Below are 19,681 nucleotides of genomic sequence, written 5' to 3'. Positions count from 1 at the left end.
ATCCTTGCCCGCTAAAAGTCCTATGGAGGAAGAAAAAAAAAAAAAAAAAAGTAACTTGTTGCCAAAGTGAGCTCAGATGCTCTATATAAATATGTGAGCATACCAACTGTGTGGAGCATGTTCAGTTAAATAGATAGAGGGATGAGGAGGAGAAAGAGGAGGAGGACAGGGTGGCCAGCTGGTAAAGTTAAGCGCTCTTCCTCTGTGGCTCAGCTTCAGCACACAGCACACTCAGTCTGCAGCATGCCATCTATACGACTACATCTTGCCGTAATGCTATGTTTCTGATAAAAAAAACAAAAAACATTAAAGCAGACATAAGGCTGGCTCAGAAAGCATAATTAAAAACCCCAGCGCCTCAAGTGTGCACACACAGATAATTGCACCAAGCTTGGACATCTTCAGTGTTATTTTATTATTTCCATCAAAACAGCTCCTCTATCAATACAACAACGCTGTTATCTAAAAAAAGGCATTTAGAGTGTGCTTCTGCCATCCCGCTAGACTGTGGCCAGTGAAATATTTATAGATAAACAGCGCCCCCTTAAGCAGGTTGGTTTTTCTTCTGGTATTCCTCTTTCAGAAGCAGTAACTGAGTAATAAATAAAAAGACAGCAACTTGTATGTTATCCTTATTTTATAATTCATCATTTACAGTATACGATTAAAAAACTCATTCCAAGTACGGGGTGAAGGGGTGTACAGTTTGCATTTACACTGGAACAGTAACAGTTAAGGCACAACTTATTGGTGGAAATATCCCACAACAACAACAACACACCATCCGATCACATCCCCATTGATCCGAGGGTGTGGGATTTTTTTTATTCCTGTTTGTTGCTCTTAATCTGGTGACATCTCACAGCTATAACTACAAAAAAAGACTAGTGTAAGTACAGTTCACGTCTGAGGTCCACACCTGCAAAAGCTACGCCAGCATTACATCCTGAACACCCCGAAGCGAGTCTTCTTCGTCGGGGCATTCAGTGCTGCGCTGAGGCTCAGACCCAGAATCAGACGAGTGTCGGCGGGATCGATAATGCCGTCATCCCAGAGTCTGTTAAAAAAAAAATGAATACAAAAAAAAGGCATCATGTTATTAGAAAGTGTATTTCACCTCACTTATCTGAGGCTTCATACAGTACTTGTGCAGGTCTCTCATCAATCACTTTAATGCAGAAATCAAGACGCAGTGCTCCGTTATCTGAGTGACTCCCTCGCATATCTTCCAGTTTTTAATACAGTTGTAAAAGTTTCAAAAAGGATTCCCTGCCTTTCTTTATGCTCTGCAAAGTTAGAAATATAAAAACTTATTTCATCAGTATTCATATTTGTGAAACTTGCATAGCATACTAATGGCTATAAACTTTCACTTGATCATTTATTTTGTAGTATTAATATAGAAAACGCCAGTGCATCACGACCCTGAACATCGACACAAAATATATCACTAATGCTACTTCCACTATCACTACCACCTCCAAACTACTATTGCTGAGAGCAAGTATATATATATATATATAAAATGCATTAATGTATTACCTAATCATTTGAAGTGTGTGTTTTCATGTAAATAACCACTACAAATGACAATAATAAAGTAAAAGATGACATTTAAAAGTTTTCATGGTTTGGGTGGTGGTGGACAAATTATTAAAAAAGAAATTTACAATCAGAGCTTTTCTACTTTTAACTTTTTGCTCTGACAGCTTGACTGAGTTGCAGCAGGGGGCGGGGCTTAGGAGGGTAATTCCGTCATCAACCTCGATCCTTTGCACAGTAACTAATTTACTGGCCGCCAGTAACATCTCTAAAATGAATTTGTAAACGACCTCAGTTCAAGAGTCCTTTCTTATTAGACATCTAGTACAGTTTAGCATTTTGTTTGTTTAATTTGATCTTATGCGTTTTGAGCATCTTGATTTTTCTCTTTATAGTTTATCTGATTCATTGTAAGTTTGTGTTTTCAATCTCAGTGAGGCTATTTTCCCTTTAAAAAAAAAACATGTACAAACAACCATCCTTATTTTGAGTATTTGAATCGTCTCCCAGCCCTTCAACATATACACATCATTTTCTACAGTATGATGAATATTTTGTTTGTACGACCTCCACTGTCTGATATGTGCTCTGCTCACATGTATGCCATGAAAATAGCCCACAGGACTAAATGAAAAGCGAAGATGATGATGATGATCATATTAGCAGAACAACAGGACATCTGACAGGGAAGAAATGCCCTTTAAACACATCACCCCATCACTTCTTATGACTTATGAGAAACAGGATGACGTGATGTATTAGAATGATTCAAAATGAAATTACAAAAAGAAAAATGCTGATGACCTGGTCATGCCCTGACCCTACGCACAATTTTGTATCATTTTGAATAACAGAATGATGTGTCATGACCAAAAGCTCACCTTGCACTGGAGAAGTATGGACTGCCTTCCTCTTCAAACCGCTCCACTATTGGTTTCTTCATGGCAGCCTCCTGCTCTGCTGTGAACTGTGAATAAAATTGTTAAAATAAATTAAATTGGTGCTGTAGGTCTGTCAAAGATAACTGCAGTTAAAAAAAAAAAGGTCTGGTGTATCAGACTGCGTTGGTTTCAGCCAGGTGGAGCGAATAAACTCGCATTTGAGTGTACACGATTTGAGCACAGTGAAATAAAAAAAATGTAAAAACATTTGCCTAAGTTCTAATCTTACTTCAGCACCACGGACAGTGCCGTGGGTTTATCAATAAGCAGCTCAGTGAGAGATGCTGCTGAAACGTATAACGGCACTGGTGATCCACAAGCATCGTCTAGAATCGCTACAGCAGCCAAAGCTGCACCCAGAAAGTGTTGCAGATGCGTCCGACGCATGCTATTGATGTCAATGAGTCAGGCAGGCTAGACCAACATATGCAACTGAACAAGCCCTCTGCCCCTGCACTGTCTCTGCTACCAGGGGACGGCAAGTCAACAAGAGGGACGCTAACCACCCCTGAAAGTGCCTGCTGCTTGTTCAACCGGGTTCAACTGTTAATCGAGTAAAGATGGTAAAAAAAAAAAAAAAAAAAGTATATATATATAATTAAATATATAAAATAAAAAAACCATACATTGTTAAACCATCTTAAACATCACCGATTGAAACGCCTGCCATTTAGCAGTAATGCGAGGCGACATTCTGAAGCTATTAATACGCTCTTAATACACCCATAAAATCATACCTGACACAATTTAATTATGGTCATTTGACGACTGCACTATTCAGGATAAGTCATCACTGTAACACTTAACACTGATATAATTTTATCCTTGAATAAGTGCCATGTCCGACCATTACTGAGAGAAAAATGTCTCCATAATGTTTATGCTTTTTGGCAGCAAATCCACAAAAAGCCAATTTGAGCCGTTCCAATGCGGTGCGGGCGGGATGATTAATGGGAATCGTTACCTCCTTTCCCTCGCGTGCCCTTTGATCCTTGGTGATGGTGGCCAGGACGGTAGCCGCCTGCTCGCCGCCCATCACGGAGATCCGGGAATTGGGCCACATGTACAGGAACCGAGGGCTGTGAGAAGAAGACGACAAGGAAATGTCATTTCTGCTTATCATTTGCTGAGCTAGAATAGTCAGCTAAATAGCAGACCAACCACCTGCGTTAATGAAGATTTAATGCTCTAGTAATAATCTGATGACAACTACACCATAATGTGATTTATGAGAGCTTTGGGCCAGAAAAGCACCACTTCACAGGGAATACTAAATCATAAACAAATAAAAAAATAAAAATCCAGCCAAAGGTGAATACCGGCATAAATTTTCCAAAACGCTTTATCTGTGTTTATTCAAATTTGTATTTAAATTGATGGAAAACAAAGAAGCAGAAAGAGCTGAGAGAGACACCGAGATCAGATGAATGTAATCAGACAATAGCTTGTTTCTGAACGACTTGCAGAATACATGCAAAGGTTACTACTTTAGGGAACTACAGCGGACGTGCGAAAGGTTTTATAAAACCCGAGTGGTGGTTGGTGTCGGAAAATTGGAATCAAAAAGGATGGATTTATTTTCAAGTGTGTTTTTAGCATTGAAAAAGGTTAGAATCTGAAAGTCTCCAATGCAAAAGGGTCAAATTTACAGACATTTTAAAATCCAAGGGCATCTGATCTTCACATTTATGCAACACTGTAGCTCTTGGCCAGGCTTATATTTTTGTTAAGACGTGTTGCTTCGTACCTGTAGGCTCTGCCGCACATGCCGTAGTTCCCCGCGCCGTAGGAGCCGCCGATGATAACGGTGATCTTGGGAACATTGGCGCAAGCGACGGCGGTCACCATCTTGGCTCCGTCCTTGGCGATTCCGCCTGCCTCGTACTCCCGACCCACCATAAAGCCTGAGATGAAGATGCGGAGGAGAGATGGCAGATTAAAAACTTGGATTGACTTTGTGTTTTGTCGCCTCAAAGGGAAGGCGCCTAGATGTGTTAAAAAATAAAAAGATTAATGTGAAGGAAAAACATATTAGAAACAAGGTTCATCCGGTGAATGAGAGCCCATTAAAAGGCCACAAGTTTTCAGTCGTTTAAAAGTACTTAAATCATAATGAATACCTCTTCGTTATAGTGTTCACTCTGAATGGAGGCCATGGAGTGACAGAATGAGAGAATAGAAACACCTAAACAAAATCCGACACCTCGAAAATCCCCAAACATCAGGTAAATAAAGAATTCCCACTGACCTGTTATGTTTTGGAGGAAAATAAGTGGAATGTTTCGCTGGCAGCATAGTTCGATAAAATGCGTTCCCTGAAAAAGAAATTCAAATATTCAGTGAGTTTAGTGTATTCCCTCTGCAAAAGAAACACTGCCCATATATAAAATGCACTAACAGAAAGAGCTGTCTCTAACAGAATTCTAGTGTACACGCTGAACTGCTTTAGGAGCTGGTCTAGTGCCGATGCTGTTGCTGTCCCTGTCCTGTCTGGATCACATCTGGAAGGAACTGCTTGGTGTTCATCAAACCACTCATTGGGTGTGTGTCCTGCGAGCAGCCGGCCTCACCTTTATCATCATCTTCCCCATGCGAGTCAAGACCAGTCACATTTATCAACTTTAGGGATCTGGCTTCTCACTGGCTTTGTACTCGCTAGAATTTTACTTTGAATGCGAAAGCAGCTGTACGGCCTTCAGCCTTGCCAGAAAAAAACCCAAAAACAAACTGAACAACACAGATCTGCCAGGAGCACAAAAGGCATGTGCGCGCTGTATGGAGACGCCTCGTTTCCAGTACGCTTTGTATTGCTGGATTACTCAGGTGTTTTCTTTGTTTTGGGCAGTCTAGGCTTTCTTCCAGTGGTAGCAGAAGCTGGAGACGGCGTGATAGACGGCTGCTTATAAGAAACTGTCACTCGTTGAAACAAAACAAATAAGTGGGTTTGTTCCCAATGGCGTGCACGACAACAGAATTCTAATCTAAATGTTTTATCTGTTAACTCTCCTTTTCACAAGCAGAGAAGCTTTCTAGCAATTATACAGTGATGACAGCGTGTCTTGAAAATGCATCTTGAATTGCAGGTGCTGTATTGATTTGATTCTTGCTCCACATCTTTCTCCGACTGATCCACTGTGTCCGTCCCTTTTTATCAGCAATTACACTGATGAGATACTGTCATACTGCCACATTTAGACCGCACAATAAAAAAAAATTGAAATCAAAGAAACCTTTATATTTTTCAGTTCAAGCTTGTAATCTCATTCAAAATGTGTTTGAAAAAACGGATTAGTCTATAATTCGGCTCCTCATCTTCTCCTAAGCCGGTGTAAAGTTCAGCCGTTCACGGCAGACTGGCTCGCTAATTCAGTGAATTATATTGAATGAAAACGATGATTGTCTCTTGTCCATGCTTTTCTAAATACTGTTATTACAGAGCCATCTGTCAAAGAACTCCTGAGATAGCCACCCCGAAAGAAAAAAAAGAAGCCAGAGGCAGATTTTAAGGAGTTCTAACAACACTGTGGAGATATTCTTTAGAGAACACTTGCTTTTACCGCTTCAGTTATTCTTGGGCACAAAATTATTTTTACCTTTTTCGCAGACTCTGAGAACAAGACTCCGTTGTTGCCGATGATTCCGACGGGGTAACCAAATATTCTTGAAAATCCTGAACAGGTACAAGAGACAGAGGGGTGATGCGAATCACATTTCAAGGTTGGTAGATCTCTGAGTTTGTAGAAATGGAGAAAAAAAAAGAAGTTGGTTCACAAACCTACGATGAGCGTGTCTCCATAGAAAGCCTTGAACTCATCAAATTTGCTGCCGTCTACAATTCTGGCGATGACCTGCGATGAAATGGATACAGTAAAGTTTTAAAAGCCAATAATACAGGAGCAGTGACACAAAACAAAGAAGAATACAATGTTTGCTTACGGTTTGTTCTGACATGTTAGAGGGAGGGGGAGGCTGGTGATATTCTAGAGTTTTGTAAATGTTAACCAATGGTAAATTGACTTGTACTTGTGTAGCCATTTTCTAGTCTTTGGACCATTTAAAGCGCTTTAACACTTCATGTCATTCACCCATTCACGCCCATTCATATACTGATGGCCGGAGCGACCAAGCAAGGGTCCACCTTCCCATCAGGCGTAACCAACATTCAAACATTTTGAATTGTTCATAATGAAGAAAAATCTATTGAGGTCACTAGATTATTACAATTTTAACTTGAGTGATTTAACTGAAGTCATTTAAGGCTGCCTTTTGTTGAAAAGCCTATAATAGCCTATGAATCTGCTGTAAAAGAGGGAGCATCCACTTGATCTTGTTTCCTAAACGGACTGCCAATACTGTTCTACACTACAAACAGTTTGACATCTCCAGAGTTAGCAGTAATTCCTGCTCCACGGTCTGCATCAAGAATCAAAGGACACAGGCTTCAAACCAAATGAGAACATCTGGCGAGCCCCGCCGGAGAGAGCCAAAACAAAGAGATTGACGCCGGCTGTCCATTATCGATTGAGCTCCTGACAGAGAGAGAGACCTGACGGCTAAATCATGTTCACGCTGCATTCTGAGACTGTTTCATAAATCTTAAGTATAAAGCAGGGGTGCAAAGCTTCTTGTTTTCTGGTGGCAACACTACAATAAATCTAATTAATCCAATGGAAATTATCTCTGCTAAACACATTAAACAAAGGGCATCAGGGCTAAGTTATATCTTAAGTTGTCTGATGCTTGATAGCCAAGCTTACTTGTCTGAAATGGAAAATGTAGGCCTATTAATAAATAATTAAATCAACAGAGTATATGACAAATGGACAGAAAAAAAATGTAAACAATTCTAAATGTCTTTTTACTTAGTTATTGTCATGTTTAGTGTTATTTGCATAAAACAAACAATTGTATTTTTACTTTAATATTTTATTTTATTAAACATTATTTTGGGGTATTTGTATTTTTAATTATATATTATATGCTGCTCAGAGTTAGTGTCGGAAAGTTAAACATACAACTGGATTTGTTTTCCAAGTTTCTCACCGAAACCAAATTTTAAAAGATTACATTTGAACACATCATAATAATACTATAATTTACCTTCGCCCAATACTCGTTTTCACAGTTGTTTTGCCCTTTGGACATAATGTACAGGGAAACTGGACAAATACCTCTCTGACATCAAAGTTGCGTTTCAAGTTAGCTCCAACGATGCCATAGAGTTCATCTGCTGGGAAGAGAGGGGCTTCAGTGGGTTCTGTGGTGACCTGAAAAATAAAACAGACTCCACGTCAACAGAGAGCACAGACGGCTTAACTGTCTAGAAAATAAAAAGGTGATTGTTAGTGATCTTCATCATCGGACTGACCTCAATATTTTTCCTGTAGTTGAGGTTTCTCACCGCCTTTCTTGCTAAATGGATGGCATGGTTATCGTCCAAAGCATAGTGGTCTGTCACGCCAGATTTTCTGTCAAATAAGCCACAAATCCATCACTGTGACATTATTACAGCACATTAGTCACAGACAAAGAGCGTGTGATGCGTTTCAGCAATTTAAATGAAATGAAATTATTTCCCCAAAAACACAGCATTTTGAATCTGTAACCTGAACTTTTTTTCTGCCTGTTTTGTTGGATTATAAAATATGAAAATATATTCAAAATATAAAAAATGTTTTATTAATTTGTTTATTTTGCAGGGACAAAATATGATCTATGTACAGTGAAAAACAAATCATGAAAAGAGAAATCTTGGCACAACGCCTGAGTCGGAATTGCCATGTTTATTCCACATCACCCGAGGCTTGATTTGATAACCTTCACCAAGGGCTAGTCATGATTTTGCTGAGCTATCTGCCAAGTTTGAACCCTTGATGGCTTCACACTAAGACTTCAGTTATCAATTTAAAATTCAAAGAATTTGTGTACTTTATCTAGACAGAAAAGAGATGATTCGTTGGTGAAAAACCTGGCTCAATTTTTGTTAATTTTTGATAATAAGTACTGTACTCACATACAATTTATAGGTTATTGTACTTGGGTACTTGAGTATTTCCATTTCATGTAACTTAATACTGCTACTCCACTTTATCTCAGAGGGAAACATTGTATTATTTACTTCACTACATTTATTTGAGAATATTAGTAACTAGTTAGAATCAGAATCTGCAAAGTACCCCAAGTACAAAATATAAATCAACTTATAAACTATGATGTATTATTAAGTAGCATATAGCCTAATCATTAAGTAAATAAAAGTAGTTTAAATGAGTCTCACCTTTACCAGCTGCTACAATAAAGTGCCGAACACATTAATGCCTCAATAATTGTATACCATTAGTACTTTAAGTATAATTTGATGGCAATACTTTTGTACTTTTGCTGATCATAAGGAGCCTGACTCGACTGCAAATCTCACAATTGAATCATCACAGTGACAGGAAAATAATGAAATAATGTTATAATGAAATAAAGGATCATTCATCACTCATAAATAACAACATGAATATTTCAAAATAAAAGAATGTGCCTACATTTATTATTCAGAGCATTCATATAATAGTGTGGCACTATTTGAGTGCTAGATATATTTGGAATTTATGAACTACTCTCTAAAATCAGCTGGGGGAAGCACGTAGAAACAGCTGTTTGCAGCGCTGTAACAGCTGTTTGTGGCTTGTGGACTGTACCTACAATTCTGTGTGTGGATCACTACAATGTGGAAAATAGAATTGGAATGGAATTATGCTGAAAGTTCAAAGAAAAAGAAAGAAGAAGGAAGAAGAAGAATTTCAAAGTAAAGGAATTTTGAATGAGGATTCCTAGCAAAAAAATTCAGGTGACTTTCAAAAAAAAAAATCCAAAGAAGAAAAATCTAAAGATCAGAACTCTTTCTCAGAACTTTATGATGGCCTTTCATCTATATGTGATGTGCATATAATTATGCTCCTTTTAAAGGAAAACAACAAACTCCAACAACACTGTCTTCAACATTACATATTTTGTGGAGAACAACCTTCTCCCTGTGTAAATCCACATTATAAATGACACCACTGGGAAAAAAACTCATCATGTTTGTGTCATGTGATGTTTTGTTGGTCTATTTTAGGGTTGAGTCACATCCTATGGAGAACAGATTATTTATTTTTTTAAGTTAATGAACAACGCTGTTCTAAAAAACAAATGAAAAACACCCACATGTGATGTAATGAAAAATACTGTTATTTCATACTTGCAGTGAAGATCAGCACCACCGAGGTCCTCTGCAGAAACTTCTTCCCCGGTGGCAGCTTTGACCTATGAATACAAAGACAGAGTCTTAAACACACAAAATATTACTAAAGTTTTTTTTAATAAGCCTGCTGTATACTGTAATACTGTATAGCTCAATTTAAATTAATACAACCAAAAGTACATGCTATTAGTAAGATATTTCTGGTGCTTAATATATGTTTGTAAAACCTATAAATGGCATATGACCCACAAAACAGGATTAGGAGCCATTCTAATGCTCCAACTTCCATCATACTCTTATATATAATTTTAAAAACAATAATATGACCTACCAGTGGAGGTCCTCCCAGGAAAATGGTTCCTTGTTTCCGCACAATGATGCTCTCATCTGCCATGGCGGGTACATACGCTCCTCCAGCAGTGCAGGAGCCCATCACGACCGCAATCTGAAAGAGTCAAGAGAAAAGTCAAATATTGACAATGGACATCAGAGATTGACGAGACATGAACGCTCTGCTATGAAATTAATAACTAATTTATATGACCGTGAAAAAAGCTGCTCCAGTACAACTTGGCTACAAGCAAATTTGTAACTTCACACTTGATTGTACCAGTAGCAATCAGATTCAATGTAGATTAAACTTTCCATTGTGTCCCTGTCCTTAGAGGCCTTTTTGAATAATTAACTGAATTGTGAATGCAATTAACAACAACTTAATGGCCACTTGTAACTGGACTCATACATTTGTAAAACAGCAATCTAGTTGTAAATGTGGAGGTTACACTTAATATAGCTAGGGGGAAGAAAAAAAAAAAATTAGGAAACGATAAATGACACAGAAGGAGAAGCCTTGAATAAAATATAACTTGAATCATTAGAAGAGACAACATTAGCAAAAATAAATGGGCATTCAGTTTGTTGAAGAATGAACATAGTCAGCTGTTTATAACCCCTGAGTCTTTTGGAGAGATGTGAGTGTGAGACCTGACTTCTCTACAGCACCCATCGCATCTATCAGCTCGCACACAAATTGAGTTCTTTTTGTCCTGTTTTTAAAAAAACACAAGGATGTGTCTTCTTCAGCAGTCAATAACAAGATGGATCGGTTGCCTGCAGACAATGAGAAGATGAATCACCCAAAGCAGTGCAGTTTATTTAAACCTATAATATAAATCCCTGCTGTTTCTGATATCATTTTTAGACAGCCCTGTATTCTTCTAACAACCAATCAACACAGTTATGTCAAATACAACAAATGTCACATCCAAGAGAACACCAATAGGCTACAGTTAAAGACTGCTTTAAGTGTGTTATATGTTCGGCATGTGAAATACAGTGTTATTCAACCAAACATACCTGTGCTATTCCCTCTGAGGACAGCCGGGCCTGGTTGTAGAAAATACGTCCAAAGTGATCTCTGTCTGGAAAGACTTCGGCCTGTCTGGGAAGATTGGCCCCGCCAGAATCCACTGAAGGAGCAAAGAACATAAAACATGTAGAGAAGTCAGTGGTTATTAGTAACATTTGGCGTCTGGCTTTATTACAGGCATCGAGTCTTTGTTAGACTACAAACTGCAGCCTGAAAAGTCTCAACCAGGGGACTTCTAGGGAGACTACACATCAGGATTTTCCTCAGAGGGCAGAGGAGAGCTGGATATTTAATAAATCACAGTGAAGATACTTGTAGTATCCTTATTTTATAAAGTTACAAATATACATATTTCTCTTTTTTTCTCCAGCATGACTTTCAAAAGTATATGTTTATATTATATGTTTAATTGTTTTGTGAATAAAGGTTTCTTGTTGGACCAAAGTCTTGACTAGAATTACAGCCTCTCGGTTGTATGCCTACACCGACCAGTCATGTTGCAGTGGACATCCATTCCTGTCTGAGATGTCCTCCCTTCCATCATTTCATCCTCTCAGACATTTGTGTTATTTTCATAATTAGCATGTGAATTCTTGAGTTATGACCTTTAAACCACAAAATTCTAATCAGTCCAGCCTTGGGTAAAAGTGGATGTTTTTGCCAAAATTTGAAGAAATTCGCTCATGGCCTTTCTGAGATATCGTGAGAATGGGATGGACCTGAGGTCACAGTGATCTTGTCCTTTGACCTCCAAAAATCGAATCAGTTCTTTGTTGAGACCATGTGGACGATGTGCAAAATCGGGAGAAATAACTCCTACGGACAACCAACGAAACTAAAAGAAACTTACCTAAGTAAATGCACGGCAGGTTGTTCTGCTGGGCTATTTCTTGCGCACGAAGGTGTTTCTTCACTGTAACCGGGAAGTATGTGCCACCTTTGACAGTAGCATCGTTTGCAACAATAACACATTCCACTCTATGAGAGACAAAAGAAACTGAATTCAATTTGCGGTGCATCTGGAGTGCTCGGGGGAAATCTCATTGAAAATCATCCAAAAAAAGCTAATTACAGGTCACAAGAATTCATTTAAACACCCCATTTAATTATCAGACTTTTACATTTGAATATTTTGCATCTAGTTAAGGATGTGTTTATTCTGCATTTAAAGAGGCATAGACCAGTGGTTCTCAACCTTTTTTCAGTGATGTACCCCCTGTGAAATATTTTTTCAGCCAAGTACCCCCTAACCAGCGCAAAGAATTTTTGGTTGAAAAAAGATGTAATACACAGCGCTGTGCCATCAGTGTCTGATTTATTAAACTGTCAACACTGAAGATTGCATCGTTGCATTGAATTCAGTTCATGAACTTACACTTATATTTTTTGAATATTTATTAAATAACTCTTTTTAAAGGATTTTTGAATGGATGCTAATTTTAAATATATTTTTAAAAAATCTCACGTACCCCCTGGAGTGCTTTCACGTACCCCCAGGGGTACATGTACCCCCATTTGAGAACCACTGGCATAGACAATGTCTTGTTTTTCAGTCTTTTATTAGCAGAAATATCAGCTCATTCGTGATGCTTACCCTGAAACCCGGCCGATCCCAGTAAGGATACCGCCTGCTGGGACGACCTCTTTCCCGTACAATTCATATGCAGCAAACTGAGAGAACTCCAAGAAAGGGGTCCTGCAAGAAAACCATATAAAAAAAAAAACATATAATACATGTTTGCAATTTAAAATGACCCCTTTTACACTTTAGATGTTCCATGTTTTGAGCATGAAACCATGACATGTGATCGGATGGTGGATTATGTGAAGTGAAAGCAATGCTAGTGTGTGTACAGCGTCAGACATGGGAACTACCTATGCATTGGTCTGTGTAATTACATCCAACCAGAGCACTACAAATCTTTCACGTCTTTTGGTCTGCTTGGTGCGAGTTGGCCGTGAACTTTGAATCAAAGTTGGAAGTAAGTTGGTACTGTACCCTGGATCCAGCAGTCTGTCTATACGCTCCCTTGGCAAAAGTTTCCCGCGAGAAGTGTGAAGTCTTCTGGCTTTTTCTCCCCCACCTGGATGGATAAAAATAAACAGAGTGTGAAGGAAACAATTTGGCAACACTTTGAAAAGGCTAGTGTTGATTAAGCATGTGTCAAAGTGTAGATCCTAAACACAAAACACAAACATAGAAATGAGATACGGAATAGCTTAGAGGTTTTTTGTTTACCCTTTATCAATCAAAGCAAGTGTTACTTCCAGTTCAAACATTGACAAGTAAAAGTCGGCCCTTAAATCCTTCATATCTACATATCAGTGGACCCTAATACATTTTTATAGATTACTAAATGTGAATTTAAAATGGACAGATGTTGTCTTTTTCATCAGTCATTTGGTGCCATTTATTGATTCACCCAAACCTTGTCTTTTACATTATATTGCACTTAATATGCTGTAACAATCACTGTCACTCACGGTGCAGCTCCTTTTTCGCAGCCTCAGCTTGTTGTCGGAGCTATGGCCATGATTCAACCAGAAATGATGCAACAAAATCTTGATTTTTGTCATATTTTTTTTATGTTTAACCATTTCCTAAATATCCTTGCCAACATAGTTAAATCTTCTGTTCTGTTCTTACTTTGTAATTGTGTGTGTGCGTTTGGGGCACTTCTGTAGTGGCAAGTTGTAGATGAATGCGCTTTATAAAGCTCTGTGCTTTTCTTAAGCTTATGTCTGCCTTCCCTTTCTCCCACTAAACACACTGCTGGTGTACAGCAAGTCCCTTTGTGGAGCAACATTAACTTGATCATGATGTTTTCTGTGTCCCTCTGCCCCACAAAATTTTAACAAGAAACCCCCCCTTCTAGAAGTACAATATGATTACAAAGAGATTTGTTTTTTTCACTAAAACAGATGGGGGGAGTAAAGGTGTTTTGTCAATACTTTCATTATCCAGTTGGCCTGAAGGTGGAGACTCAATTTCCAGCATTGAAATGAAAACACAAAGTGATGAATTTATGTACGGTGTAGCGTGTAATCCGTCATGTGCTCACACCTACCCAATTTAACTTTCTCTGTCCGGCTTTTCAGTTCATCAACGATAACCTGCATCCGCTCATAATTCTCCTGAAACACAAAAAGAGCACACAGACATTTCGTTTTGTTTGTTATGTCGAATGATTTCTACTGATGACATCCATTTAATCACATAAAAGAATGGAGTTAAGGCTCTCTGTTGTAACTACAGCTCTTAGATCATTTGAAATAGAGAAGTTTGCTACTCTCTCCATCACTTATGAAACTGTATTTGTTAAGAAGAAATGATAAAAGGCCAAGAACATAGCTGTAACACTGATTTAATGTGGAACACCATCACTTAATAGACATGTTTACCTTGGTGTGTTTTTAAGTCTTTTTTTCCAAGCTGATAATAAAGAGACAATGGGACGCCGGCGCCATCCAGTGGCATTTTTTTGTGTAGCATCAGTGAGGATGAATTGGTTGAATGTTGACCCTATTGATGCATCTTGTGATTAACATTAGTAATGTATAACTGTAATACTCTTAAGCATTAAAACCTTTAACATTCTAATAAAATAAAAAAATTAAGCCCAGTTTGCACTTATTCCTACCTAGGCCTAAAAAAGTTCCATAATTGGTGTGTTGTTTGAGTGATAAGTATTGCTGATGGCTCATTGTGGTTTTCAGAGGTTACGGTAAAATAAAAAGTGTTAATGGTAGATTTTGCCATTTATGCATTTCATTTTTACCACCTATCATTGATGCTGCATTTACCCCTCAGACAGAGGTCATCAACTCTGGATACTGAGTACAACACAGGTCTGCTGGTTGCAACCTAAGCAACATTTACCTCTACCTGATGTACTAGAGGCTACACAGTCCGGGTTGTGAAAAGTCTCTACTGTAAAAATGTTAATCACTTGAGAGGTATAACATATGGCTGGGATGCCATATGTAAACCACCAGTAAACCATCTTGTTGGAAACAATAACAAGCAGGACTAACGTTAGGAGTGACAGTCACAAACAGACCTTTAATGACATGTGTAGTTAACCTTGTGTCTATATACTGTAAAGCAGAATGAATGGCTGGCTAGCTTGTGTTATGATGCTAACACTTTGGCTGAGCACAGTGAAAGCTCAAGGTTTTGACCTCTTATAGCCAGTAAACTAGCTAGAACTAGCCTCTGCGTGGTTTAGAAACTAAAACAAATATACAGTTTTAATGCCTGCCAACATTAGCTAACCCCGGCGTGGTTTTACATTTGTCTGTCAATTGTGGAGTTGAACAGTTCACTTTGACATTAGCAGCGAGTACAGTTGTTACGTTTGGCTAGCTGACGTTAGCATCAGGCTAACCTACCTGGTATTCAGAAGACTGTTTATCCGGCTGAGACCCGAGTCGAGCTACTTTTTCGGCGTAGTAAGACCTGGTGCACGCCGCAGGTAGACTCCTGCAACGCAGCAACCACGGCCTGGCCGTCTGTAAAAGCATGCTGATGCTCACGACTGTCTAACCGTGCACTTTGTAGATGCTAGCTTGCTAGCTAACCTAGAGCTGATCTTCTTCTTCTTCTGTGGTTAATGTTAGTAGATATAAAGCTCTATATCGCCACCTGCTGTTTATACAAACTGTATGTGCGTAACACTTCTCAGTTGTGTCAATGTTGTAATAATATAATACAAATCTTTGACGGAATAATCTTACCTCAAGGTCAATTCATTTTTTTTTTTTGAGTTTTCAACTGCATCCCAAGAATAAGGATGTAGTTATATGGTGGAAAGTTCCAAAAAAGCAATACAACTCACTGCTTATGTAGGCTACATCCTCCATCCATTATGCAACATATGGTTTCTCTCATTTCTGTTATTAAAATTAAAGTATAACTTCATTAAAAAATTACTTTGAAAGCATTTCAATTGTAGATTGCAGTGTGTTCATGTAATAAAAAAACAAGATGCCAAGGAGGAAAAGAGGGATCATTATACAGATCCATACTGCCATCATGTGGATTTTACAAGCACTAGGCACCCGAAATCAGTGCATTGTATGTGTGTGTGTGTGTGTGTGTGTGTGTGTGTGTGTGTGTGTGTGTGTGTGTGTGTGTGTGTGTGTGTGTGTGTGTGTGTGTGTGTGTGTGTGTGTGTGTGTGTGTGTGTGTGTGTACGAGTGAGTGTGCGTGTGTGTGTGTGGGTGAGGAGCTTTCCATATAAAAGACATATATTCTTTAGCAACACTATTTTTTGACGGCATTATTATTATTTTTGACCCAAAGGCATATCTTTTAGCCGCAGTTTTAACCTTAGGAATAAAGCCATACACGTTCAATCACAATTCTCTTTAAAAAAACGTGTAGTAGAAACACCTCTATTTGACTGTAACATACAGCAACACTGAAACAGACACAGAGAAGAGGCCTTGTCTCGTTTTTTAGAAATGGGATCTAAAGTTGTTTTTAAGTGGGAATCAAAGTTAGCCTAAAAGCTTCAAAACACATCCCTTCTGACCCCAGTGCTTTATTTGAGCTAGAGTACTTTTGGCAGAGTATAGGCTGAAGAGCATTCAAACCAAGAGCTTTTAGTTCATTTAGTTTTAAGAGGCCTTTCTCCTCCAACGCCTCCACCCATTCTGTCGGCATGCATAGAAATGTCCATGACCTCCACTCAAATGGCTGCTCCTGTTTTCTTAGGAAATACACAATCCTCCACTCTCTGTGAGAACTTGAACCCTCTCACTCATCCAGCTCTCTCTACTTTGCTGTGACCCTTGAGCCCTTCTCACTGCTGCGGCGCGCTGAAGTGACAGAACAGATGGAAGTATAAAAAATGAAAAAAAATGACATATTTTAATGCTACGGAGTGAAGTGCAGTAAAGTGGTTAAAAGGCACACCAGGGTTGGATGAAAAAGTAGGAAAATAAGATAATTTGGTGCTGAAATTCGGGGGGGGGGGGAATTCATCGGGTCAAGCCACAAGGTCACTTTACAGGATTATGCAGGAGTGTTTTTTTACATTTTTATTATAGTATTTTATTAATATTTTGTTGTCAATCTTGCATCATGCTTGTGTTAAGACATATTTTGGGGTTGTTAAATGAAAAAAAGGGGATATAGAAATGATGTCTATATTCCTCAAATATCAAAAGAAGTTAAAATCTGTTATGGAGGAATTTTAAACAATATCCACTTTTAGTCTTAAGATGAATTCAAGTTAAAGGGGCACTCCATCAGTTTTACATATTTTGGTCAGTTAACTCATCATGGGGAGTACAGCTATGGAGGGAGCTTTTTAATATCTGGGGAAATAACAATGGTTATTTCCCCAGATATTAAAAAGGTTATACTCCTGTTCTATTTCTATGGTGCGGAGTTTGAAAAGACATTTACCAGTAAGGAAGGCTCTAGTGATTGACGCTGCCCACTTGTATTTTGGAAAAATCTAGGATCCAGCTTTTCTTGGAGCTTGACCCCTGCTACTGACTAAAAGTGAAGATATCTAAGCCTCGCGCAAGTCCCATAACTGCTTGATTGCAATGTAAAATCAGTAAAGTAGCCCTTTAACCCAATTTAGAGAGACAAAACACAAGGTTTACTGTAGGTTAAATTTTATTTAGTGTAACCGGTTTCAACAGCATTAGTTGCTGTTTGAGTTGAACCGTACACAGTAAAGCTACATCCTCCATCTTCTCCCTTTAGAAACAGGGTGCAATGTAAGTGTCACTCAGTCACTCACACATACAAACTCACTACACGGTGACCCGATTCCGACCTTGTCTTTATACAAGCTGAGCTGAAATCTCTCTAAATCTCTCACCCTTCCCTTTTTCGAAAAGAGATAATGATGCTCGTTTCACAGCTCATAGAAGTCATTAATGTGTGACACAGGCTTGAATGTAGAATATCAAAGCACAGCAGAGTGCCCCCCCGCCCCCCTCCCGCCCACTAAGGGGCACAACCTCGTTAAGGCGGTGGGCACATGAATTAATCATTAGTCCGGCCTGTAATAAGGCAGGAAATTGTTAGCAGCATCGGTTATTGTGAGAAATGTCCCTTTGAATTGCTCGAAAAGTACAAAGCTCCTCTTTCATCTCATTACAGGCTCACTGTCAAATATACTCCACCACGTAAACTGATGGACGTGCTTCTTCCTATGTACCATCGTCCATTCTTCCTCTCTCTCACAGGTATGATGAGACTGGCAAGGTGAGGAATGGGAGGAGATTTTGGTAAGTGACACACGACAGGGAGTTCTGTGAGTTCAGATGCTGTACAAGGCCGTAAAAGAGAATACTATGAGCCTTATGGCTGTGATATAATCCCATCAAAAACACACTGAAGAACATCCTGAACACGGCATAAACTGTCCCTGGCCTGCAACAGGGGAACAAATCTCTATTCACATGAATTCCCTTTCATAGGTCTCATCCTACCACTGTCGCAAGAAACATTAATTTATTTTTTGAAGCACTCGTAGCATCATTTTTTTTTATATCCTTTATAGACAGAAATTAACTTTCATCCTTTCTGTTCCACTAATGTGAAAAAGTTCATAGAGTGGACAAAATGCTACAGCAAAACTGTTCTATTCTGATGCCGTGTTATAAAATTGCCACGTTGAGTTATTGTTTTGCAGCTCCTCTATGTGCAAAAGAAAAACCTCGTGGCTGCATATTAGCCTTCAATTTCTATTATTTTATTAGATTTGTGATCCTGGGTTAAGGTAATGCCCTATACTTGGTAGAAGTTTTTAAGTTGCCAGCAGTGTACCATGGGAGAATAAAAGCCACCCGTTACCGGCGGTCAGATGTTATAGCGATTCATCTACGTTCATTATTCAAGTGAAAAAAAATCCTAGCATTCCTTGTCCCTTTGTCCCTTTTGTGCACGATGTGACTTCTAAAGGGAATAAAAGAGTAACGATACTCAGCAGCACATCCGCCGCTGTCTCCTTGGGTTTTGTGTATCCCATCAAAAGAATGACCAATGATTATAAATTCAGCTGAGGTTTTTTATGATCAAAGCACAGTAGCTACTGGAAAGCAATCGTGTTATTCACCAACCTCAACCTCAATTAAATGTTTAAGTAACTATTGGAAAGATTGCCATGAAATGTTGTCAAGGAATTTATGTTTCCTTCAGGATGAATTTTAAGACATTTGGTGAACCCTAAACTCTGTACAGCACATTAATCTGGTTAAAGGTGCACTGTGTGGTATTTTGCGTCATCTGCCGGTTAGGTTGCAGATTGAAACCAACTGAAACTTCTCCCGTGTGCCCAGCGTGTAGGAGAACTATGGTGGTAGATGCAAAAAACGTGAAAATGTAAATGACTCACGCTTCCTCTTAGTGTTTTATTCTGTACAACATGGTAGAATAGATGCAAAACTAATAACAGTCCCAACAGCCTCAGCTGAACTTTGTGCTAATTCTCAAACGTCAGAATGCTAACAGGCTTAACTAGAAAACAAACATGGTCAATCTGTGTTAGCATTGTCATGACATTAGCAATAAGCTCAAAGCAACGCTTTGCAAGAGTCTCCAGCCTCACGGAGCTGCTACAGGGCTGT

The 19,681-nt window shown here is 38.8% G+C and overlaps 1 protein-coding gene across 1 annotated transcript; it reads right to left on the bottom strand.

Annotated features, from left to right (window-relative positions):
• Positions 1–53: 53 nt before the first annotated feature.
• On the bottom strand, positions 54–15,687 carry mccc2 (methylcrotonyl-CoA carboxylase subunit 2). Its single transcript, XM_054610748.1, has 17 exons — positions 15,479–15,687; positions 14,155–14,221; positions 13,086–13,170; positions 12,681–12,782; positions 11,937–12,064; positions 11,074–11,186; positions 10,049–10,162; positions 9,715–9,779; positions 7,852–7,951; positions 7,655–7,750; positions 6,259–6,331; positions 6,077–6,153; positions 4,732–4,798; positions 4,231–4,387; positions 3,448–3,562; positions 2,424–2,509; positions 54–1,057 (listed from the first exon to the last, which is right to left on the bottom strand). Exons 1-17 carry the CDS (start codon positions 15,608–15,610, stop codon positions 940–942), a joined length of 1,695 nt encoding a protein of 564 aa, XP_054466723.1. The 5' UTR covers positions 15,611–15,687; the 3' UTR covers positions 54–939.
• Between the last annotated feature and the right edge of the window lie 3,994 nt (positions 15,688–19,681).

This window comes from Anoplopoma fimbria, chromosome 13 (genome assembly GCF_027596085.1).
Source record: "Anoplopoma fimbria isolate UVic2021 breed Golden Eagle Sablefish chromosome 13, Afim_UVic_2022, whole genome shotgun sequence".
NCBI classification, from domain to species: domain Eukaryota; kingdom Metazoa; phylum Chordata; class Actinopteri; order Perciformes; family Anoplopomatidae; genus Anoplopoma; species Anoplopoma fimbria.
This window is presented reverse-complemented; position numbering and strand designations above follow the sequence as displayed.